The following is a 26,173-nucleotide window of genomic DNA, read 5'->3' as shown; positions in this document are numbered from 1 at the left end:
AGGAGAGATTCCCTTCTGTCGGGCCTCCGCTGCTGTCAGTTTTGGGGGTGAATCCTCCCTCTCAGCCCCCCCCCCCCCATTAACTGCCCTCTCTCTGGTGTAACTCAGCTCTATGACCCTTACTTTTCCTTAATACTTACCCATTGCACCTAACCCCCCCCCCCTCTAGTGTTCTCTATATCTTTGTATCCCCTCTCCTCCATTCTCCTTGCCCCCAACACCCCCACCTTCCTCTGACTCCCCCAGCCCCGGTCTCCCCCCTCCCCTCCATCAGTAACGGGGGCTATGAGTGCGCGCGCTGGTGGATCTCTGCACTGCAGCCTCCTCCTCCTCCTCCACCCCCTCCTCCTCTTCTCCCGTCGCTGCAGTGTTAGGCATCAGCCGCTGTCAAGGGAAGAGCAGGAGCCGGACAGGTTGGAAGCGGTAGACTTGCAGGATGCTAAATAACCTGACAGAGTGCGAGGAGGGAGAAGGGGGCCCCAGCCAAGGTAAGTGCAGGAATGTGCCCGGGGGGAGTGGGAGGGAGACAGTTCTCCGCAGTGCTGCTTTTAAATTGAAAGGGGGGGGGGGGCATTGTGAACCCCCAGTCTAGCTGAGCATCTGGAAGACCCCTGCAAATACGCACCTAGACTTGGTTCAGACTGTTATACCCCAAATCAATGGGCCCCTCAGATATATATATTCAATGTGGATTGATCCTGCATGTCTGCGTGCCACCCCTTCAGCAACTCTGCGTGCCACCCCTTCAGCAACTCTGCTGCCCACTGATATGGCTGATATGGAGGAAAGCCCCTGCTCCATGTGTTCAGTGACCCTTATACAAGGGCTAATGTCCCTAAAGCCACTGGAAGCATTTGCCTTTTAAGTCCCCTGCGTAGCACTAGCTGATTATCTGCCTGCTGGCTTCTGCTGCCTGTCTCTGCTCTCCCTGTACCTAGCAACTGACCTCTGCATTGGACCCCTACAGTTCTGCATCTGCTTTTTCACTAATCCTCATGGAGTTTTCTGCCTTTGCATCTTGGGCCCATTCCTCTACAGAACCCCTATTAAGCCCCTCTCACCCCATGCCTGAACCCTACTGACCCTGGTCATCACTACTGCCCCTCCCCCTTTGATCTCTTGTCTGCAATAAAAATACAGACAGTTTGTTCCATCTATGCTTTCCGACTCCTTTTTCTTTCCTGCAATGAAGACCACAGTTGGAATTGGAGATGCACCCCTTTGGTCGCTGCACCATTAGAGCATCATTTGTCATTGTCACTGCATCCTCTATACCGGCTCCTTAGTGCAATGCTGACTGTCTCAAACTTACTGTACCCCATGCCTTTCTCTCATTATCTGTGTCCTAGAACTTCATTCCCATGACTGACTTACTAGATCCTTCCCATGGGGTATTCCTGCTTCTTCATGTCTTTCCCTTGCAGCTTGCTCTTCATTTTCCCTGGGTATGTTTGTGGGAGCATCTGCCCCTTATGATACAGGTGCTTATTCTCTGCCACATCTTCCCATGGCTTCCCTAGAACACCATCAGTCTTTATGGTAATTGAGTTCTTGTCCACCATGCAGGTAGGACATCGTAGCAGCTGTCATCTAATATGATCAGTGCAGCCCTTGTATTTTCACTTGGCCCAGTTCTTTCTTATAACATATCTCACTGTGAATATATTCAGGGGTGCTATCTCTCAGCTTCTCAGAGACTGCAAGAGAAGGCGAAGAATGGATTGCATGGATAGGTCAATGCATTTTATTGTGGTGGATGCTAAGGCTAAACATGTTCTGAAAAATCAACAGTTCTGTTTGCATGCTTTGCACAAATTGTTAAGGTGATTGTGTAACCTGATGTTTGTTGCCATCTTGGAGAACATGATTAATTGATTTGGGGGCTTAATCAAAGTAAAATAATCAACTATCTGCACATGTAGGTGACATGAAACTGTAGGGAGCTGTTGACTGCAGACCAAGTCATATGAGGTCCTTAACCAATGGTTTTTGAAGCCTGCCGGATCATATTTGCCCCAGAACTTGAATGGTATCATGTTTGGGCCAATGCTTGTGGACTCAGTAAATGATCAGGTTGACAATCAATATCTGTTATAGTGGACATCTAAAAAATAGTGAGGGGCTTAAAGTAATTGAGTGGAGGAGCAGTGTGAAGGCCAATTTGTGAGACTTAAGGTGATAGTTTGGAACCAAAGCCAGGTGCATGATATTAGGGTTGGACATGCTGGGTGGCCTGTTAGTACACCGGGGCCCTTATTCATTCAGACAGTCCTTTAAAAAAAATAAAACCCTGATCATTCCCTGGTACAGAACTGTGACTGCACCCCCAGCTCCCCAAACCCCCCACCCAACTGGGTCAAGCCAACACAACCCATCCACAGTTGGGTCAGTTACCAAGGGAAATTCCCAGTTGCACTCCATCATCTTCACCAAAGTAGAACTGAAACACAGGAGGGCTTGTTCCCCCTGAAACCAGTGCTGAGTCAAAACTTGAATGCACCAAAACCAGGCCCCCAATCTCCGTGGTCCAACCCCCGACTTGTCGCATCTCCTCCCTTTCCACTGCACATTTAGGGGCAGATTTAGTTAGGTTCGAATTGGAAATTCAAATTTTCGAGTTGGATTTTTGGTCAAAACTCACAAATTTAAGTTGGGAATAATCCAAACTTGAATTCTAAATTTGTCATACCTGACATTCGAGTTTTTTTCTGAGAAAAAACTCGATTACAGTTTAGTTGAACTCGATTGGAGTTTTTGGGTCAGGAATATTCGTTCGAATTTTAGAGGTTCTAATTATTTCTTAAAAAACCTCCCAGTTAAATTGTGAGTATATTCAAATTAATTAGAGTAAATAGGAATTCACATGAACTTGACATTCGACCTTTGATAAATGGGCCTCCCCATTTCCCAGATTTCCCTTGCTACCTGCTGTGATGAAACATGCCTCTTCTGACTGATCCTAGTTTCATCCCACCTTGAAACATTGATCTTTGGTTACACACTGGCACATAAGAACCAAAAGACTGAAAACTACTGGTCTAGTTTGAAGATTGGTGCAGCCACATGAATGTGTTGAGTAGTATACAGAGGAGGGGCCTGATGATAATTGAGGAGGAAGCATCAGGTTAGAATGCTTTCATGTTAAAACTAGCATCTTAATGTGGTCACATGTTCTGATTTTAATGATATCTGATCAATAAAGTGCTGCACAGTTGGATCCCGTGAAGCTGACTTATCTAAAACATCCGTCTGTGGGCCGGTTAGTCTAACCTCTAGGCATAGGTTGAGCCAGTGCAAAATTGGTCAGGCTGGTCAAGTTCCAACACATGATGATTAATGGATGAACAATTAAAAATGAAATTGAATTCCAGGAAACACTCCTTTTAGACTTCTCCTGTAACTGTCAGTTTTTGTATGTTTGATCTACGTACCCCTATGTTGTACAGCACTGTGGTATAGGTTAGCGCTTTAGAAATAACTGTTAATAAATGGTTTCAGAATCAGTTATCATGCTGTGTAAAAAAAAAAGAGCAGATACAGCAGACATCACCATCTAAATGCAAAAAAATTACCGTTCTTTTCCTTGTTGCGACTGTTTTTTCCTATTGACCTGAATGGGTACGCCATAAATATAATGGTAACCACGTAAAATCCGGACATCAGTGGCCTATGAGAAAATACACAGCTTTATAAAATCGCTTTTTTTTTTCCAGCGTAAATCATTTTACACAGCATGATAAATAGGCTCCCAGGGGTATTAAAGTCCCTTTTAAGTTGATTGGCAATGAAACAGAAGAAGTGAGACATTTAGGCAAAAAAGGGATCAGAAAATTTGACTTTTAGAAGGCAGTATTCTGTAGAATAACATTATGCGGTGAAAGAGGACAAAAGGAGACTCATCAGGGAGCACTCAAATATGGAAAATACATTGAAGTGGTTCAGTTACCCATAGCAACCAATTAGATCTTTGGTTTTATTTTACAATATGTCATAGTTTTATGGAATCTAATTTCTGATTGGTTGCTTCTAGTAGCTGCACTGGTGGAGTTTAGCATCTCCATTGGGAAATGGAGGTGCCCCATCTTAAGGTCAGCTAGAGAGGCAGTGCCAGAGAAGGAAAGTCAGGTACTGTATCTGGATTGGCATCTATGCTGAGAATCCTGTGTATGAACCGACTCATGACTGGAGAGGAGCTTATTACAGACAGTGACCCTTATGAATCAATTGACTACAAAGGGTGGTTCCCCAGCTAGGGGATCACTTGCGAGGAAGATATCAGTGCGGTGACCCAGAGAGCTGCGTCAGAGTCAGCCTTAGATAATCTTTGTTAATTAACCTGTTAATTGGCAATAAGGATGCCACTAACACTGCACTTCAGTCAGGCCCAGTGATGCGTTTGCGGGGGTGTGTAACAGGGACGTGATTGCTTGGAGTAAGTTAAGGAATGCAAGTAGGTCATGAAAGCATCACTGAAGTGAGGTCACAAGAGACAATCTAGTAGGAATGTAGCCAAAAGCTCCAGGAGATTGTACTGACTAAACTGGACACAATGGGAATCACTGGGATGAAGATTTTGCAGATGTAGGTTTAGACACAATGAGGTTTGATTACAGCTCAAAAATGCCTGGCAACATGATTAACGTAACTAAGCAGTGTCTGCAGCCCCGTACCCCCGGTAGTTACACCCCTGAACACAATATCGCTAAGGATGGCATTTCAGAGTACAGATCATACAGCATAAAGGATCTTACTATAATTACAAGCATATTAGAAGTCACTAAGGAGTCTTTTGATTATATGAAGGCAAAATGCCTTGGACTGAGTATCACTCATGTATAATAAGGGATAATTTACCCCCTACTGTAAATGAGTCACTGAGGGGTTCTGTGGCCATATAAAGGCACAAGGCTGCAGGCTGAGTTATACAGGGAACTCTGAGTATCACTCATGTATTATAAGGGATAATGTACCCATACTGTAAATGATAAGGATATTAGAAATCACAGAAGGGTTCTCTGACCATATAAAGGCACAAGCCTCAAGGCTGAGTTATACAGGGAACTCTGAGTATCACACATGTATTATAAGGGATAATGTACCCCCTACTCTAAATTATAAGGATATTAGAAGTCACTGAAGGGTTCTGTGACCATATAAAGGCAGTATGCTATTCTAGCTAGTTAATCATACTACTATATATGAATACAAAGTGCAGAGTTGCTCCTGCTATAAGGAAAGATGAGCCCCATGCTACTGTGTGGAACAGGTTACAAGGGGCAGCAAAAAGCCACCTCAGTTATATTTTTGAGGCAAACGTCCGCTATAGAATGTAACAACATGTAAAAACAATGAAAAAGTTAATGTGGCCAAAAAACACAATATCATTTATACGAGTCTGTATTTGAAGTTTGCTCATCTGTTGGAGTGTAGTCTTGAGTTTTTTTTCCAATGTAATTTCATATATGAGGGATATTCAGTCTATAGCTTTTGGCTATAATTCATCTATTGCCCTTGAATTTTAGAGGGGTGCTGGGAGATTGTGTTGTGTTGTATGATTGACATCATCTCTAACGCTCATATATATATATATATATCTATTCATCATTATATAATGTCACAGCAGTGACTCTACAATTAAAGGATACTGAGAGCTTTAATTGAACCACTTCCTGGTGGAGTGGAGATAAAAATGTTGTGTTATATGCAAGAATAGAAGTTTATTTAAAGGGTCCCTATAACCTAAAATGTGTTTCCCCCCACAGGAGGTGTGGGCTAACAAAGCCTAAAACAATAATATTTTTTCTAAGAAACACCCTCTCTCCAGCGCTCTTGCTCACCCACCAGGGAGCTCCCACTGCAGGCAGCCATGTGGAGGAAACAGTTTATGGTAATAGGGGCTCTTTAAGGAGTGCAGAACTTTTGTAAAATGTACTTACCAGCCAAAGCTGATTTAAGGGAAACTTTACCCCTAAATATTTCAGCTCTCTAGAAACATACTGTATATCAAATAAACACTTTTTCAAAACAACTTTTTTTTGTGAAAAATAATGTATTTTTATAATCATATGTGCCATTGCATCATATGAGGCACTAAACACACACTAGGCAAAAACAAGCAAGGGGGCAGGCAAATTATATCAGAGTGGTGGAGCAGTGATGTATGGAGGAGGGTTCATGTGACATCAGAGTTCGGTATTGGCCTGATTTTTGTACGACCCCAAGAAAAACCAATACTGTTCAGTTCAAAACTGGACAGGTGGCAGCCCACTATTTATTTCCTCAATTATTTCTAAATGAACACAGTCCATCACAAAATAATGTCTCAAATAAAACATGTAAAATGGAGAAATTTACTGAAATGTATAATGAAATGTATAAGCCAACTTGGATAGGAGACTTTTGTAGATCCCCTTTAAACCTCGGAAACAAAGTGGAAGCTTAGCCGTACATACAGTATAGTATTCAGTGGCATTAGACAAGTAGTCATGAAGTTGCACCATGTTAATACATACTGTATATTACTGAATCATCTGTTGTACAAGTTGTTGGGTCAAGTTAAAGAAAGGTCAAATGTTTGCTTCCCCTTACATATTATCATCTATCCATTCCTCCGTGTCTTCTTATATGGAAAATGGTTACGGTATAGGCATACAAGGCAAACAGTTGGGTGAATAAGAGGGTCCAATGATACCTGGGCCCCCTGGGAGCTCTCCTGATATCACAGTGGGCCAGTCCAAAACTGATTGTGTTTGCCCATCTGCCACACATAGCAAGGTACAAAGTGTCAGCTAGTCAGCTGACATTTTCATCTGGCGCCTATGCATATGAGACATCTCCAACGTGACCACTGACTTTATTGGACATATGTAGTAGTGATGGTGTTTCAGAATTACACTCAATTTTAGAAAAAATCTAGCTTTAGTCTAGAGAGCAGTAATGATATATAGTCTTTGAGTTGAACAAATTAGGTCAGAAGATTTCTTGGTGTAGGTGGCATATGGAACAAAGCAGGTCTTAGGAAGGAACATGTAATTGGGAGCAGAGCTGTAACGAGAATTGTAATATAGTGTTAAATGTGATTATTGATGGTATGGGAAGTCAATAAAAGCCTGAAATGATAAATGAGAATCCCTGTGTTTTGTTGGAGTGACTAGCTTTAATGAACAACTGAATGATTCAAATGAATAAAATGACAGAAAAATGGCCATGGCAGAATAGATAGGTATTTTATGTAAGGTGTTGCTAATTGCATGGTATATTATAAGAATAGTGAGAATTATTTGGAGGTCAGTGATAATGGTGTAGAGTAGCATAAATCCCTAGAAGATTGTCTGAAGGACTGCCCAATTACTCAATGTCTTTTATTCTCATGACTATAAGTGTCAGAGAGCTAATTACATTTTGAGGAACCATTTCATTTCGTGATTATTCCTCCATTGTTATCAATATTAGTGTTGTCAATGTATGAGGCACGATTCAGATTCTGGGCGACACTTTCGGAACACAGAAGAAACATTCTAAAAGCACCATACCATTAAACCTAGGTACTGATTGGTTGTTACAGTAATGCTTGAAATGTTGTGAACCTTCTTGAACGTAATATTGATGAGGGGGGTTATTTATTAAAGTCCGCATGACAAAAGTTTTTTTTACTATAAAATCGAAATTTTTAATTTTAAAAAAATAATGATTTGTGCTGGGTTTCGTGCAATAATACAAAGATTTCTTGGTTTTCTGAGATTTCAATTGTACAAATGAATCAAAAACGTAATACTTGTTTGTTTATTTATTGAATGCGGTAACTGTTGATCAGTCCTGCACATTTACTTAGAGGACTTTCAACCCTTCCTTCATACAGAACAGCTTCAACTTAGGGATGTTGGTGGCTATCCACATTAGGTTTCTTCTGCTTTAACTATTCTTTGGAAGACCAAGTTGTGTCTTTGGGGGCTTTGTCTTGCTGCATGACCCACTTTCTCTTGAGCTTCAGGTCACAGACAGGCCCCTTTTCAATTCTTCTGCAGTATTTGATGGTTCAGTTCAGAACCAAGTTCAGAAGCAAGCTGTCCTGTCCAGAGGCAGCAAAGCAGGCCCAAACCATGATACTACCAGCACCATGTTTTACAGATGGAATATGCAGTGTTTGCCTTTTCCAAACACAATTCTTTTTTAATTCAAGACAAAAAGTTCTATTTATCCATCCACAGAACATCCCAATTGCCTTCTCACTTCCATGTAGTCTTTAAAAAACTGTAGTTGAGCAGCAACTATTTTTTGCATAATAGTGGCTTTCTCCTTACAACCCTGCCATGCATACCATTGTTGTTGAGTGTTCTACTGATGGTGGATATGAACAATTACATTCACTAATGCAAGAGATGCCTTTGTTACCTTAGAGCTTAGTCTGGGGTTAACCCGTAGTAGTATACACCTTACTCCCGGTCTACATCTCTACACATTTTCCCAGTGAGAGTCGACTGGCGGTCAAAACTCTTAAGAAATTATTTTGTAACTTTTCTAGCCTGATGAGTATCACTAATGCTTTCTTGTAGTTCCTCAAGAATATCATATGTTTGAGGAATGACAAACCTGTATTGTTAAGATCAGACGTAGATAATGAAGACCCACATTTCTGTTCTATTAATAAGGTAGGGCCCCCCACACTCACACCTGATTATCAGCCCATTGGCTTTGGATCAGTGGGATCATAATCATTCCATGATGATTATCATTCTTCTCAATAAATGAACAAGCAGTATGTTTTGACTCTTTTGTTTATGTTCTCATTATCTACAGAGCAAAGTTAAAGTCTGTTTATTTGCCAACTGTCAGGCCCCAGACACACATGCGGATTTAGTGAGCGGTTTTGGCATGGTTCGCACCTCAGTATTTTTAAAAAAAAGCCAACCACCGCGTAGATACGCTATCGGTTTAAGCTTAGGCAATGGCACAATAACGCTAGTGTATACACGGCGATCAATGCCAAAACCACTTGTTAAATCAGCATGTGTGTTCATAGCCTAAGGACCAGGTTAATATGTCAACTTCTTGCTTAAAAGTGTAATAATCTCCTGGATTTGAGCATATTTTAATATGACTATTACTGTAGATACACATCTATGGCACCGGGCATAACGAAACAATATTTGGTTAAAGCGGTTTGGTTTTAGAAAATGCATTTTAACAGCTATCTAGTGGTTGCACTCTGGTTGCATCTTTTTTTGGAATTTTTTTAAAATATTGTTTGCAACACTTCGGAAGTAAACCCAGAAGCCTCTCACTGGCCTGCCCAGTCTGCACCTCCTAGTAGGCTCATTTACTCTTTGCTGGTGCTAGTGAAGATGCAGTAGAATTATGTCAGGTCATGAAAGTCTGCTAGGTGTTATATTAACCTTTAATACACAAGAACCATAAGTATCCTGTAAATCATATCCATATAAACAGTGATGTCATCAGTTAAAATCAGTGCTTAGGGATGTAATTTGTGACACATGACAAATAATGTTCCTCCTGTTGTTCAGTATGAGGATATTAGACGTCATCTCAGAGTTCCATGACCTTAGCCTTTGGATTTGTGCTATTATATGGTCATATGATATATAATATCCTTATATTTTACAATATGGGGTACATTATAACCTATATAAGGTATACAGTTGGAGGAAGGAAAGTAACTTTACAATCTTGATTATGGGGTTGAAAAGTCCATTGATTTTGTTGCCTTATTTTATTTATACCGTAATAAAATTTAAGCTAAAAACAAATCAATGAGGAAAGTAGTTGTTTATTGAATAGTGAAGGTGGAGATTTTACAAATTTTATTTTTATTTATGAATCTTATGAACTGTAAAATCAGAAAAAATACTGTATATATATATATATATATATATATTCCAGCTGAATACGTCAGTTTCAGCTTCAATAAAGATTCTTTTTGCACCAGCTATATTTATATATATATAGTGCAAAATTTGATTCATGCTTGGTAACTAGCACTGTAGCTTTGTATTCATCTTGCTGTTATGCTAATAATGCTCACTGGGGATACTCTTTCTTTGCTGTAAGGTACTGCATGGGGAGCAGAATAAAAGTGATCAAAGTAATTTTTATCATGCATAGGGTTAGTATGGTAAAGCAGTAGCACAATATTTCTTGTTGTATTTGGGTCTGATCTTCTCAGTAATGTCCTTTAGCTGTACAGGTATGGAATCTGTTATCTGGAAACCTGTTATCCAGAAAGCTCTGAATAACGGCATGCCGTCACTCATAGACTCCATTTTATCCAAATAATCCAAATTTTAAAAAAATATTTACTTTTTCTCTGTAATAATAAAACAGTAGCTTGTACTTAATCCAAACTAAGATATAATTAATCATTATTGGAAGCAAAACCAGCCTATTGGGTTTATTTAATGTTTACATGATTTTCTAATAGTCTTCAGATATGAAGATCCAAATTACAGAAAGATCTGTTATCCGGAAACCCCCAGGTCCTGAGCATTCTGGATAACAAGTCCCATACCTGTACTTGATTATAATGTATCTACTACTTGATATAAGGTATATATATATATCAATAAGGTTCATTGTCTCTCTTGAGGTAGAAGTTAAAATGAACACGGCCACAGATATCCACAGTGTTGTCAGAGTCTGCCCCCTAGAGCTCACAGGTTGGATGGGCATTTGAAGATAATTCCCAGGGACACTTTGTCATTCAGATGGAGGACTGCACTGAAATGGGGCATAATGATGTGTGTAATTGCCATGCTTATACCAATGCCAAAGCCCCCACCCCTGCTGGTTAAAGAATAAGACCTGAATTCAGGCTGTCATTTTCTGTGCAGTTGGTCAGTTTTAAAAGCCAAGAACATCTCCAGAGAGCTAGACTGCATGCATTTTAGGAAACGAGAGCATGCTGGTTAAGAGTTTGTCTGGTTATGACTTAGTCCTGAGATTATAATGATAAAATGATGTGTGGTTTATAATTATGGTAATGATCAAGCTGCCTGTATGGTATTAATGATAGCGTAGGGCAGTATTAATTAAAGCATTATAGATAACTAAGGAATAAATCTGCAGTATAATAATAATGAGAAGGAGGAGGAGAGGATTGACTGATGATGAAGAATAATGATGATGAAGTTGGGGAGGAAGAAGGGAGAGGAAACCTGATGCTGCTGAAGGGTACCTTTAAGACAAGGAGGACAAATAGAAGAGAGGGCTGCATGCATATGATCATAATGATGATTGATTGGACCTTGACAAATCCCAGAAGCTAGGTCACCATGGCAACCAGGAAAGGAGGCATCCACTCATAAAGCAGAGATGTCAACCCGCGCAGTAAATCTTTGATTCTCACCGATTCCATTCCGACTGCACCTCTCTGCCTCACAGGTCATTCCGACAAAATCACTCACACGAATGTCACACACGGATACACCGCACGTGGCCGCATGTGATAATAAAGCACCGCTCTGCAATGACAATATCAATGAGCTTCTGTGGCTGCTGCTGTCATTTTAATTATTAGAATAAATTCCTGCCACTACATTTAATTGCATGCCTTCATGATGGAGAGGGGAGCTATCCATTGCAATGGACCATCACCTATTTGGTGCCTCTTGAGTGCTCAGTGGTAAAATAGGGGTCACAGAGCCAATAAGGCACATTCAATATCCATCCTAAGAGAATACAATATATTAAGTCTAAGCTTCTGTAACTTCCAGTTGTTCAGAGCAGTGATGGAATGCATGATTAAGCAGGACTGCCTCTAAAAAATGTTATATTATTATTATTGGTCATATGGTCAGGGAAAGAGCTCATTTAATTTTGAATTTTTTTTCCCATAATGCTAAGCTTTCTAGATATCAGGTTTCTGTGATAAGGGACCCCATACCAAATTGTTCATAGGGTCCTATTTATAGAAACATTTATTTCGTTTTTGTACTTGATGACACAGCCAGAACTAGGGGCAAGCAGCATAAGCAGGTGCACAGGGCGCAACATGGGGTGAGCACAACCGGTTTGGTTGGTTGGAGCCACAGATGAAAAAGTATCCCTAGGTCTGGTTCTGCTTGACAATTACTAAGTCAGGATAGGACTCCATTTATATGGTGGTAATAAAACTGTCATGACAAAATAAAAAAACGAGTTGAAGTTGAATTTTTCTATGAGTCATTGTACGGTGATAGTCCACTTTAGTTATAAGGGTTCTAAGGATAGATGTCTGAGATTGTATTAACGTAATAGTTATATTTATGTCCTATAAAGTAATATCTAAGAAAATAATAACAGGCTCCATACTTATGTCACTGTCATCCTTATCCAACCTTAGTTGTTGAAAATTGTGATCCATGTAGATGATCGGTGTCCTTGGCAACTGCGCCTCTGAGCCAAGAAAACCTTCCAGCTTTAACCAGACACACAGGGTCTACTGTAATAAAAGGTGGAAAGTCTTCTTGTAGCATATAAGAAATAATCAGCAGGTAGCACTTACTGGTCAGCTGTTGGAACCAATAAACCAATCTAATTGGTTTATATGTTAAATGTATTACATACTGTATCACCAACAATGTCTTCTTTGATTCTTCAGGAGATGGAAATCCCAAGGAGAGCTCTCCATTCATTAACAGTTCGGAAATGGAAACGGGAAAGAACTTGGCACTATTTGAGGTAACTTGGTTGTTGGCTGTCTGATTTCCTAAATTCTCTCTCACACTGTATTTCTAACCATTTAATACAAGCCTAGTGCTCGCCATGTTTTCATGGATGGATGCTCTAAAGGTCTTGGAGAGCTGAAGACCTTATTCTATATCACAGTTTGTTGTAAAGTGGCTGAATGTCTGAAAAACACAAGGATAAGATCATTATCTCTGTGATCATACCTTTTTACCTTAATCCAATTAAACATCTATAAAACCTCTCGGCCCATTATGTTTATAGCATTTCTATCCTTTTTCTGTGAGCTAAGTGCCTATTCCATTCCATCTCGCTGATGTTCTTCCTAAACTGAATTTTTTCTCTAACCATCTCTCTATATCTACTTTTACACCATCAACGTTGTCTTTCAGGAGGAAATGGACACCAGTCCCATGGTATCCTCAATGCTCAGTGGCTTGGCCAATTATACAAACCTGACACAAGGTGTTAAAGAACACGAAGAAGCAGAGAACAATGAAGGAGGGAAGAAGAAACCAATTCAGGTGGGAAAATAAAAAGAAAGAGAAAAATTAAAGTGCACAATTTGCCTTTAAGAATAAGTATTACAGACAAGGTGTTAGCACCACACTTTGGCCAAAATATGTAAACTCATGTGCCACATCGTACGTGAGTTCTACACTATACATAAGCATTCTAAAGTATGTAGTGCATTTAAAGTGGACACAAAAGCTGTATAATAATAGTCCTTTTCAAATTAAACATGAAATCCAATTTCTATTTTTTATTAAAGCATTCATAGCTGTTGTAAGCTCATTTAAACTTCTCAGCTGTCAATCAAAAATTGTCTGCCCCTCCTCTATGCCCTGGGCATAGAGGAGGGGCAGACAATTACTTTCGGTTTCCATTCAGCACTTCCTAGATGTCACTGCTCTCCCCACATTCCCCCATTCTCTTCACTGTTTAATTGTGTAGCCAGGGCATGGGAATGGACATCAGGTCCCCCATTCTGGTGCACAAACAAGATTCTGAGATGATGCAAGGCTTGTCTTAATAACAGTGTGCACAAAATGGCTCCTGCCTGCTTGCTGTAAATATGAATTCCCAGACTGAAGGAAACAAGATTCAAATAATTTATATAGTGTAATTAAAGTTCATTTTTCTTGACTGATGTAATAAAATAGGATTATGAATAATTTGTTTGGGTGACGGGTCCCCTTTAATATCAAGTCCCCCAGAAAACAGTGTGACTAAGTAGTAAGACCAACAGTGCATTTACCCTTAACTCAGAAGCTCTAGTGAGAAAGCAGGGAGTTTTTAAGCCCTATTCAAGTAACATACACCTGTAATTAATTCCCTGTTTGAAAGACTAAATGGCAGCTACACAGGGCCGGATTTAGATATCAGGCGCCCCTAGGCCCATTGCTGTTGGTTGTCTGTGCCCCCCCCTTTATTCATGCAAATTTTTACAATCTGGACCAGAGCAATGTGGATTGGGCACAGGAAATTTCCAAAATTATTGTATCTTCTGCGCATCACCAGTGTTTTTGAACCAATGTGGGTGTGGTTGGGCAGCATGCCGACCCCTAAAATGCTGCAGCCCTAGGCCCAGGCTAGGTGGCCTTTCCACAAATCCAGGCCTGCAGCTACAGGAAATATCTGGCATCAACCAGCGCTCGGGTTAGACCACGCACTGGAGATCTGATTCTGTGTTTCATGTGGGAAAATAGTGAATTTGCACCAAGGAAAGTCTACATAGAACATCATTTATTTTAGTAGGGAAATTATTGTTGCATTGTGTAAAGCATGTGATGGACTGTTGGCATCCATACCCATTCTCCTTCAAATAAACACAACGACTCCTGCATTCAAGATGCTCCCCTACACACAAACCATCACCATGTCGTCAAGCAGTTTTCACGTTTCCACAGTTTAAAATAGATGAATCTTCTTTATGCAACTAAAAAGCAGAAATGGATCATTGTTTTCCACCCATACTACCTCTACCACCTACTTCTTGTAATCACAGATAAGGAGGAATTCCTTTTATGGGGATGGCCATCTCTGATACCATTTTTATTCTGTAACTCTTGTTTGTTAATTGGCTGCCAATACAACTTGGCAGCTAATGCCAGGCTGTGCTTGGTCAGCTTTATCAATCCTCAAGCTGCATGGCCCGATTAGTCAAACTTGCAGTGTTTATATAAAATCCGGTGAACCATGACAACAAATACTTCACCCATGAGGGTTTCAGAAACAACAGGTCATGTGAGGGAACAAACTCCCTGGATATCCAGTCTATCAAGCTAGATAATAGGTATTTGTTGGGGAACCATTATTTATAGTCATCCAAATAGCATTATTTTATAGTACTTGTTTTATAGAGGGATCTGCATATAACTGCTGTAGTGTGGAATAAAGTCAGCAACTAGGTGGACCTATGATGCACTTCATCATTACCTGTGTGTAGACATCATTGGCTACCCACATCCAACTTTGCTTCTGGGGGTAGACCTCTATAACACACCGACCTACCGCATTTACATAGACAGGTACCAGAAAAGATCTAAGGGAGCTTTAATAAATAATGTAACCATTATTAGGCCAGTCCAGACAATCAGGTACCATATGTTATTCAACAAAGTCCCTCCAGAATGTCTAATAAAATCTCACTGTACAGCATATGTTCTTAATGTGTATCCTGTTTGTCTGCTTGCAGGCACCCCGGATGGGCACCTTCATGGGTGTCTACCTCCCTTGCTTACAGAACATTTTTGGAGTGATCTTATTCCTGCGTCTCACCTGGGTGGTTGGAGTCGGTGGAGTCCTGGAATCTTTCATTATGGTTGTGATGTGCTGCTCTTGTGTGAGTACTGACCCTGGGCAAACCTATTTCCAAGCAAAGAAAATGAAATAGTAAAAGCAAGTACTGATCATCTGTTGCCAGGTAATAATCTATAATATGTTGCATTAAACCGGGCCAAACCAGCAGTACAAAGGATGTATATTCTGACATAATGTAAGGAACAACTCTGCCCCGTTGGGTGACATAGACTAATAATTTCCAGCGACGGCCCAACTATAACTTTTGGAATAATATAAAAGCCTCTAGGTCCTGTTGTCCAGCAGTGAGTTAGTGACAAATGAACCAGTTATAGTTGAACCAGGGTCCATCTTCTTCTCATCAAGCTTCTCTTATTATCAGGAGGATCAGCACCCCCAACAGTAATTGTTCATATAACACAACCCCAGCCTGCAGCCCCTAGTTAGTTTATTAAAAGAGCAATACCAACTAAATAATAAAAAAAAATCTTTTTGGATAATGAACAAAATGTAATACAAGTTTACAATGTTTTAAAAGTGAAACTAAGTGCAGAGACCTGTGGCAATACTTAAATCAAGCAAAGCAACGTGCAACGTGCAAGACAAGGGTACACTGTGCCAGTTTTTTGCACCTTGAACAATGCCTAATAGTTAGTGACCCCTAATGTTGCAAGCTATCTTTCCCCCAGCCATGACTCCAATTTCCATAATTTCCTTATTTCCAAAATGTCCTGAATGCTTCTTTTTTAGCTTGTTGATCACAGAACATTCAAGGTTTCATTAGAACTGGGATCTTGGCCAGATAAGAGCTACATAGTGTCAACAGTTAGAACTTGCAGCACAGTGAAGAGAAAGGGACAGAGTGTTTTTAATAGCAATTGCAATTAGTCAACATATAACTGTAATTGTGCATAGACAGACCTATTCTTTTATAATATGGAACTGCCCATTTTCCAACTGCCCATTTCTCCATATATTACTAGACAGACACACTCAATCATTTGACACATAGATGAGCTGTCTATGAAATGAAACTCATCTCTAACAATATGCCTGCCATGTACTCTGTGCTTCAGAAATATCTATTGTGTTTGTCTGCAAATGCTCTGACATGCATTGGTATACATTTTGCACAATGCACTGACCTTTGTAGTTCTTTCTGCAACTGTGTGACAGAAGGTATGATTTCAGATGAGTGGGTAGTGACACCTACATGCTAAAATTCTTGGCTCTATTTTCACTGATGCCACATCACTATGGCTGTTAGAGCAGGGTTGACCTTTAAATAAACTTTTAGAATTCAGCAATTGTCTTTTTCTTTTCCATTTTTAATTGGCTGCTTAACTGCAGGGATCTCTGACCCCAGCGGCCAGAAACGGGACATACCGCAGGGCTGGATTTGCTTCTTGTTGCACATTATTATTGCACATCTTTCTGTTCAAACCCTCCCCAATCATACTTTATTCTGATGCTCAGATCAGTGTCAGGCTGCTGAGTCCAGCAGAGAGTACAATTTCCCCATAGTGCTTTATATTTTGAAGATGACCAAGACATGCTGCTGCCCAAAGCTTCTACAAGAGACCCATGAATCATAGAGGTTTTAAGTGACCTATTTGTATATAAAGTATCTCCCAGGAATATTAATCCCATGATTTTAATCAGCTAAAGGGGCTGCATTGTTTTCATTAACAATCCCTTTACGCATGAAGAAGGGAGACCTTGTATTTCATTTTCTATTCTCATAAAATATGCTTCATTTACTAGTGACTGTGTTTGATATCAGAGTGCCTGTGTCTCCCTTGTTAGATACCATACAATGTCAGTGTGTTCACCTACTACCTTAGTATCATTTATGTACTACATGCAGATGTAGTCTTATAGTATCTCTCTATAGGGCAGATTCACTAACGGCGAAGTGGCTAACGCTAGTGACCTTTCACCAGCGTTGCCACCCGCAGAGACATCACCAATTCACTCACAGGCTCCAATTTGCTAGCAACCGGGACCGTCGCTAGCGTTCATTCGCACTCTATTGCCAGGTGACTTTTCGCTCTGGCAATCGATCGTTACTCAGCAAATTCACTAAAGTGCGGATATTACTGAACGTTACCTCTTTTGCCAGATTTGACTTCACCACCTCAGACCAGGCAAAGTGCATTAAAGTAACTAGATCTTCCTCAATCTTCTGTCACTTACATCATATCCTGTGTGCCGAAAATGCATTAAAGTTCAAAAAACGCTGACGACTTTTCCTTTTTTAAGCGGTATTGGCTGCAAAAGTCCTAACTTAGACTTTTTTGGGGGTAACCGGTTTTCTCCACACATTTTATAACATATGGAACATTAAATTTACTCATGTGTAGGGCATTATATTAACTCTCATTATTTTAACTTCAAGCATTTGCACAAACATTTATAATAAAGACCTCCATACAACTTTAAATTACTTGCCGTATGCAAATTGACCTAAGCACAAGATCACTAGTGAATTTTCGCTAGGCACAAAGGAACGCTGGCGCATCTTCGCTATGAAATGCTCGCACTGGCAAAGTAACGCAATCGAAAAGTCACCAGCGTTCGTCGCCCAGGGTGCAACTTTAGTGAATTAGCGTAGTAGTATTGAATTTGTGCCTGGCGAAGTGGTGTGATGTGTGTGAAGAGGTCGCTGGCGACAATTCGCTCTTTAGTGAATCTGCCCATATATGGGCCATTAAGGGTGCTGGGTGCTTTGTTCCCTGATAATAAAGATCCTCATATTTTCACTATATATGTGATATACACAAAGGGACATGAGATAAGATCTAGGAAAATGGGCAGTCCGTTTTGGCTGGACACACCCCCAAATAAATCAGACCACAACAGTCTTTAGGGGAATATAAACAATAGGAAGGGAATGAGAGGTTATAAGGCTTGATCTAAGCCAGTAATCTTCTTCATAGATAGATGGGGGGCGGACAAAAGCTATTATTAGCAAATTACCTCTTTATTTTGTAACTGGCTGCCAACTGAAAGGAAAATATAAAAGGAAGGTAGAGTGTCCTTTTCAGTTTTTTCCAGTAAAAAATATCCCTTGATGATAAAATCTGTGATCATGTCCCATATCCTTAGATTGCAATATCACTTATTGTGTTTGATATGATGTCCTCCACGCTGTGTCACTGCAACCTCTGTATACAGTGTGATATCTCATGTCCCTTTGTGTATATCACATATATTGTGAAAATATGAGGATCTTTATTATCAGGGAACAAAGCACCCTTAATGGCTATAGGTTTAGTGACCAGGGACGTAACTACAGAGGGGGTACCCTTGAGTTTGGGGGGGCCCAGTGAGCCCATCACTAATCATCAATACAGGTGTAGGATCTGTTATCCGGAAACCTGTAATCCAGAAAGCTCTGAATTACAGAAAGCCCATAGACTCCGTTATAAACAAATAAACCAATTTTTTTCAAATGATTTCCCTTTTCTCTGTAATAATAAAACAGTACCTTGTACTTGATCCAAAATATAATTAATCCTTAGTGGAAGCGATACTAGATTATTGGATTTAGGGTCAGATTTACTAAACTCGAGTGAATTTTCGAAGTTAAAAAAGTTTGAATTTCGAAGTAATTTTTTTAATACTTCGACTATCGAATAAGATACTACGACTTCGAATTTACTTCGATTCGAAGTAAAAATAGTTAGATTATTCGACCATTCGATAATCGAAGTACTGTCTCTTTAAAAAAAAACTTTGACTTCATACTTCGCCAAATTAAAGCTACCAAAGTGTTTCCACAGCACTTTTCTAATTTTTTTTGAACGAATAGAAATCCTCGATCAATCGCTAAAAATCATTCGAATCGAACTAATTAATCATTCGATCGCATGATTTCTATTCGATCATTCGATCGATCGAATACGCTAAAAATCCTTCGACTTCGATATTCGAAGTCGAAGGATTTTAATTCGAGGGTCGAATTTCGAAGTTTTTTTAACTTCGAAATCCGACCCTTAGTAAATCTGCCCCTTAATGTTTTCTCGTAGACAAACTATATAGCTCCATTATCTGGAAAACCCCAGGTCCCAAGCATTCTGGATAACAGGTCCCATACCTGTATAAACAGTATAAAAACTCAGTTTACCAATATTTTAGGGCCCTACATTAAATTTCCTGTGTTACCTACTAATCTCAGTGAGCTTATCCACACTGGCCCCATAACGATTGCCTCCCCTATAGCTGGAATTGGGGTTGGCAAAAAAAAAATCCTCTCTCTCTCTCTCTCTCTCTCTATATATATATATCAATCTCTTATTGTGTCTGATATCCTATACTCCAGGGGTGCCCAAAAGGTAGATCAGGATCTACCAGTAGACCTTTAGTTGGTGATCAATAGAGCTCAAGACACTGTCAACTAACAGCTTGTCTAAATCACCCTCCTGTTTCATGCTTTATTTCAGATATTAATTCTGTTTATTAAATATAGCAATATAAATTCTCTCTTAAATCAGTATAATATTCAAGTAATATTTTCCATGGAACAGAATACTAACAATGCTTTTATTGATGTGGATCATAATGGGACAACATCACTAAAAGTAGACCTCGCATTAGTAATGTATGGGCACTCCTGCTGTACTCTGTTGTGTGTTTGTACTCTGATATCACATCCTCCCAAAAGTGTCCTGTCTGATATCATTGGAATATTTCTTTGTGTCCAACATCATATATAGGGCCTGTACCAGTATCACTCCCTCTGATCCATGTTATGTCATGTGACGGATATGTCTTGTCTTTGATTTCATATACCTTGCTTTTTATAGCTCATCATCGTGTCATTGTGTCTGATGTGAGATTATCTCTTTATGATATCAAGTTTTCTCGGTTTCTCAAATTCTTTGCTTCTATCAATACAAAATCCTTAAAATGTGTCTGGTTACATTTTTGCCCCCTGTAAAAGGTCATATTCCCCTTCTGGCTAATGGGGCATGGTTTATTATCAGGTATGGGTAATATAAATCAGTACTGTGACAATGTGTGACATCATACCCACTGCTGCCTTCCCATTTATTTCCCACTGAATGTCCTTCTCTAGTTACACGCTATGACCTTTGTGTTGGATGCACTGCAACTTTATATGATTAAAACTCATTGTATTCTGCATCATGGACTTCTGTTGTCAACTGTAATCATATTCCTGTACTGCACCCTCTTCTGATATCACATATTTGAATATCACATATTTGCAGCTGCATGCCATCACTGTTTTGCCAGAGATCAACCCCCTCAATTGTATATTGCAGGAAGTTCTATCACCTGTATCTGTCTGATATCATACCCCTTCATTGTACAGTGCAGCAGATCTCCTCCGCTTTGATGTTATGTCATGATATCACACTATTCGAGATGACATCACATCTGTAGCAGTGCACTGCATTACATCTCTTCTTCGTTGCTGTTGAACCCTTGTACATTTCATGCCTTTCATCTGGTAGCATAAACCCTCATGGCACCCTGCATAACACCTTTATATTACTGAATAAAATATGCTCTGATTGTGATGTCATAACATTCTCTGAGTCTGTATTGTATGGCATCCCTTTCTTGGTTGATGTTGAACCTAAGTTGTTTCCATCTTGATATATTTTTCTATATATTTTTCTATGATATATTTTTCTATGTTCTATGTGTCACATCCCCTCAGTTATTACATCCATGTGTTGTGTGTTTTCTAACATCACTCCTGTTATAATGTATGATGTTACGTTCTAAGCTGATGTAAAATCCTCTTTCTATAATGAAAGTTGTCCTTTTCTTCATCTTCATCTGCCATTGTATTTCTTCATCATCCAGCACCACTAAATTGTCCCTTCTATTTATCTTTACATGGTGTTATATAGACTCTTGCTCTCTAACATGACATGCTACTATTGTGGACTGTGTGACATCCCTTTCTCACCTGATATCAAACCATTCGTTGTTTAGTCCATGGGCCATCTTTCATGTTCTACCAAGCAGTTATCATAAGCTTGTATTGCACAAGGGATTTCCTATGACATCACTTGTCTAGCAAACTCGTTGCACCAGTGAGTCTGTGATGCAATAAATTATATTTTCTGAGTTTGCCCATGTGTTTTCGTACAGTTCCTGCCATATCCCCTGATATTGTATATTCCTTTTTCTTTACAATATCAAAATAATTCCCATTGTTTGCATGTGTCATGCCGTATATTTGTGCCAGTTATTTAAACATTGTGGCTGTCTGATGATTCATCCGCACTTGTGTGTCTGCTGTTGTTTCTTGATAAGTTATCTGATACCATGGCCATTGTACTGGACCTTATTTGATGTCAAATCCTCCAACTTGTGATTGGTTTCACATTCTTTTGCTTGCACTGCAACTGATATCATACCTTCTGATTGTGCACTGCATCCAATATCACATTGTCACACTTTCTACTGCATCTGAAATCATATCCTTCGGTCATGCTCTGCATCTGGATATAATATCCTGCCCTGCTAGTCCAGGTGCCATTGTACAACTATGCACCGCATCAAATATCACAACATGCATTGCATCTCAGATCACCTCTTCTGAGCATGCAGAGCATTCAACATGTCTGCTGCTTTTGATATTTACTTCCACTATGCACTGCACAAAAATACTCATCCACATTGCACTGCATTTGACATCTTCACCCCACCATGCACTGTACCTGAGACAATTTCATGGTGCACTGCTTCTGATATCCTCTCATGATGCATTAAGTCAGATGTCCCTCCTCCCCTCTATGATGCACTGCTCCTTTCATCATCTCCCTCCCATTATGCGTTGGGCACAAGCTCATTGCGCCTCCCTGTGTTTGCTCTGCAGACCATGCTGACTGCTATCTCAATGAGCGCCATCGCTACCAATGGAGTTGTGCCAGGTAGGGGGATGCAGGGGAGATGCAGTGCGTGGGGGAAGAGGGGTGGGGATGAAGAGTGCCACTGGATACAGACGCAGTGTGTGTTTGTGTGTATGTGGGGGGGGGGGATCTATTGACTTGACATTAACAGCAGAAATTGTGGGGGGGGTTTTTGCTTTGAATCATCTAGATAAAGGCTTTAACAAGTGGATATGGTCACTGGAATGTATAAATTTAAACAATCCAAATTCAACATGTATTAAGACATGGAGAAAGTGTATCATCCTGTGAGATGTAGTGGTTCAAGGACCTGTAATACACAGCCAACAGTAGTGACATGCTTTGAGATGCAGTACAGTGTTTAATATGTGCAGGTAACTACCAAATTAACGGATAGGAGAGTTTCCTCTCTCACCTTTTAAATTCTTAAATGGGCAAATACAGCCAAATTAGAGTTACTTCAGGTTTTCCTTGCACGTCCAAGCAAAATGGAAGAGTTTGATCCTCAGGCAACAGAGCCTGGATGCCCCCTATTGACCATATGTCCAGCCACCAAGACCCACCCTCCTCCATACCTATGTATAGACATATGTAGAGGGTCAAAAAATTTCAGGGATGAGCAAGACATAGGCTATCAATAGTTAGGAAAGTCTGTAGATGAAAACAAAACTTTTTCAGTTCATTTCTTAAATGTATGTTTACTCCACGGAAGGTCATGCCAGTTGATGACTGATGGTAGCTGAAGTGCCACCTGAAACTAGTAGCTTCACCTAGCCTCGTGGCTGAAACACCTCTACATGCTAAAATTCCCAAGTTGGGTTGATGAAGGGATAAATTTAGCTCTCTCCAAATTTGCTCCAGAAATCTGCCCTATAACCCACAGGGTCTCTTCCTGTAGCCACAGTAGGTTTTATCCTGCCCAAAACCTTTATTTATAATTTATGAATGGGTTCAGAAACGTATGAACTGCTCCTGTGTGAAGGACCTGATTCAGATCTATTCCATTTATTTTGGTAGTTACCTAAGACAGTGGCACGTGGGACAGTGGTATTAAGATGCAGTGCATAACTACTTAGAACAGTGCAGTGGTATGAGGTGCAGTGGCAAGAGGTGCAGTGTTAATCGGATTTACAGTGCATTTTTACAGTGAATGCCCCTGAGACATCTGTCTGTCTATAGCTGGTGGATCGTATTACATGATCTCTCGATCGCTTGGGCCAGAGTTTGGAGGAGCTGTGGGCCTTTGCTTTTATCTCGGAACCACATTTGCAGGTGCCATGTACATCCTGGGAACCATAGAGATCCTGCTGGTAAGTGAGGACCCCATCTGCATACCCATATCTGTGCTATGTACTGAGCTGCACATACTCATGAATAATATATGCTTAATGATACCTCTGTAATTAGTTTCATCACCATAAACAGAGAATACAAATAAGAGGAGACTTAGGAGAAGGTCCCAAAGTAAATTCACATAACTCATCAAAGTCTGGTAGATGCCCATGCGCAGCATCCTGAGCCATCAGCTACGGGAATGGATCAAACCATTTTGGTGCTGAGCAGGCACTCAATGAGCAGTCTTTTCAAACGACGTGTAAAAATTTTAAAAAATTGATTTTAAGTTGATTTGGTACACATGGAGGTAGCCTTATGCATTTCATGTTTCACAAACACTTAATCACAGGCACTATATGATTACGTATTTATGTGTGCCAGCTCAATACCAATACAGAGAATAGAAATATTGTATGCTGACCTACAAAAATCTGCATAGCCATAAACTAATGTGGGATATACGTACAATCAACTTGTTGAACGGATAACTGGTAGTTAATTAGATTAGTCAATATGTGGATTTGAATTGTGCCAAATAAACTGACTGAACCTTTCATTGTTAATTTCCTTCTCCTCCTGTAGACTTATCTCTTCCCTGGAATGGCTGTCTTTAAGGCTCAGGAGGCCAGTGAGGAAGCTGCCGCAATGCTCAACAATATGCGTGTTTATGGCACTTGTGTGCTCACCTGCATGGCCATTGTGGTTTTTGTGGGAGTTAAATATGTGAATAAGTTTGCCCTGGTTTTCCTGGGTTGTGTCATCTTGTCCATCATCGCAATATATGCCGGGGTTATCAAGTCAGCTTTCGACCCTCCAGATTTCCCGTGAGTTTACAGTCACAAGCTCTGACATGTTGCTATTTATACAAATATTGTCGTAGCTGAGAGCAATCAATCACCAATTAGATGTAACTGTTTCAGTGCAATTAGTACAATGTAATGACACACATGATTGGTTGGATCCTGACCTAGGGCACATTTTGCCAATATCATTACATAACCCTCATTGTTTTTCATAAGTAGGAGAACATACTATGGGATTATGGGTTGGGCCATGGTTAAGTAGGGGTGGGAGCAGGTTGGGTAATTCCCAAACCAATTGTTACACACTATGCAATCTTGGAACAGCCATTGGAAGGAGCATTAAGATGTTTTCCTTTTGACCATGCAATAAAGGGGAATGGTCAAAAGTAAGCATGGGTCATTTGGAAGGGTTTAACCTGATGCTGGAAAAATTATCTTCCTGGTCAAATTAGAGAGGCTTCAGTGTTTTCCCCTTCCTCTGGATCATGGCCCTGTTCTGTCACAGCCATGGAAAGTTTTGTTCAGCTCGGTAAATAAATCCAGTGATTCCCAGAATATCTGACAGGGTTCATTGCATAAGATAATAGTATCAAATCCGTTTTGCTCACTGAATACAGCATACTGATTATTGCTACAGTATAAAGGCCAGTAGTGTTCAATTTCTTACCTGTGCAGCCATGGTGGCCTGAAAATATTAAGCTTCTTTTGACAGATGGGTGTGTGGCCTGGTGCTGACTGTTGTTCTAGTTTTTAAGTCAGGAATGTTGGTAGATGAGCAATAAATGGGTTTTTAGTATTTTTTTACCATTGCCGTAAAAATGAGGAACGGAAACTGGACCTTTCAGTTGAGGTTTTTAGTGGCACAAGACATGTGCATGCACATTCCAGAAAGGAACTCTAGGCATCCCAAGGCTCAGAGCACAGAATATGGATGAGAAAGGCCAAGAGGGAAAATTAAGGACACATTTTGGGATGACATAGGGGTAGATTCGCCAGTGATGCCACCCACAGGGACATCGCCAGTTCACTAACAGGCACAGGCGCCAATTCGCTAGCGATGGAGCCGTCGCTAACGTTCCTTCGCACTCTATTGCCAGGCGACTTTTCGCCAGTACAGATTTTACTGAACATTACCTCTTTCGCCAGAGTTAACTTCACACCTCAGACCAAGCGAAGTGCTAAAAAGAAGCCAGATCTTCCTCAATCTTCTGTCACTTACATCATATCCTGTGTGCCGAAAATGCATTAACGTTCAAAAAACTTTGGCGTCTTTCCCTTTTTCTGAAGTGGGATTGCCTGCAAAAGTCCTAACAAACTTTTTTTGGGGAACTGGTTTTCTCCAGACTTTTCATAACATATGGAACATTCATTTTACAGTGGGCTCATGTGTAGGGCATTAACTCTATTATCTTTATTAAGGTTCCCTGGACAGTTGTAATAAAAAGTGGTAACTTCAAGCATTTGCACCAAAATTTATAATAACGACCTCCAAACGACGTTAAATTACCCGCCCTATGCAAATAGACATAAGTGCAAGATCACTAGCAAATTTTTGCTAGGCACAAACGAACACTAGCACATCTTCGCTACGAATTGCTCGCATTGCCGAAGCAACGCTAGCAAAAAGTCGCCAGTGTTCGGCGCCCAGGATGAAACTCCGCA

The 26,173-nt window shown here is 40.2% G+C and overlaps 1 protein-coding gene across 2 annotated transcripts in view; it reads left to right on the top strand.

Annotated features, from left to right (window-relative positions):
* Window positions 1–308: 308 nt before the first annotated feature.
* The window catches only part of LOC108702731 (solute carrier family 12 member 5), a 44,812-nt gene continuing 18,947 nt past the window's right edge, over window positions 309–26,173 (top strand). Inside the window, exons 1-7 of one of the 2 annotated variants that reach the window (XM_018238373.2) lie at window positions 309–488; window positions 12,593–12,672; window positions 13,071–13,202; window positions 15,377–15,523; window positions 22,340–22,394; window positions 23,553–23,683; window positions 24,291–24,532. In XM_018238373.2, coding sequence (XP_018093862.1) covers window positions 437–488; window positions 12,593–12,672; window positions 13,071–13,202; window positions 15,377–15,523; window positions 22,340–22,394; window positions 23,553–23,683; window positions 24,291–24,532 — 839 coding nt within the window. In that variant the 5' untranslated portion in view covers window positions 309–436. The remainder of the gene's footprint in view (window positions 489–12,592; window positions 12,673–13,070; window positions 13,203–15,376; window positions 15,524–22,339; window positions 22,395–23,552; window positions 23,684–24,290; window positions 24,533–26,173) is intronic. The other variant, XM_041578420.1, reaches the window with a different exon arrangement.

This window comes from Xenopus laevis, chromosome 9_10S, assembly GCF_017654675.1.
Source record: "Xenopus laevis strain J_2021 chromosome 9_10S, Xenopus_laevis_v10.1, whole genome shotgun sequence".
Taxonomy (NCBI): domain Eukaryota; kingdom Metazoa; phylum Chordata; class Amphibia; order Anura; family Pipidae; genus Xenopus; species Xenopus laevis.
Note: the sequence above shows the minus strand (reverse complement) of the source record. Positions and strands in the feature narration are given on the sequence as shown.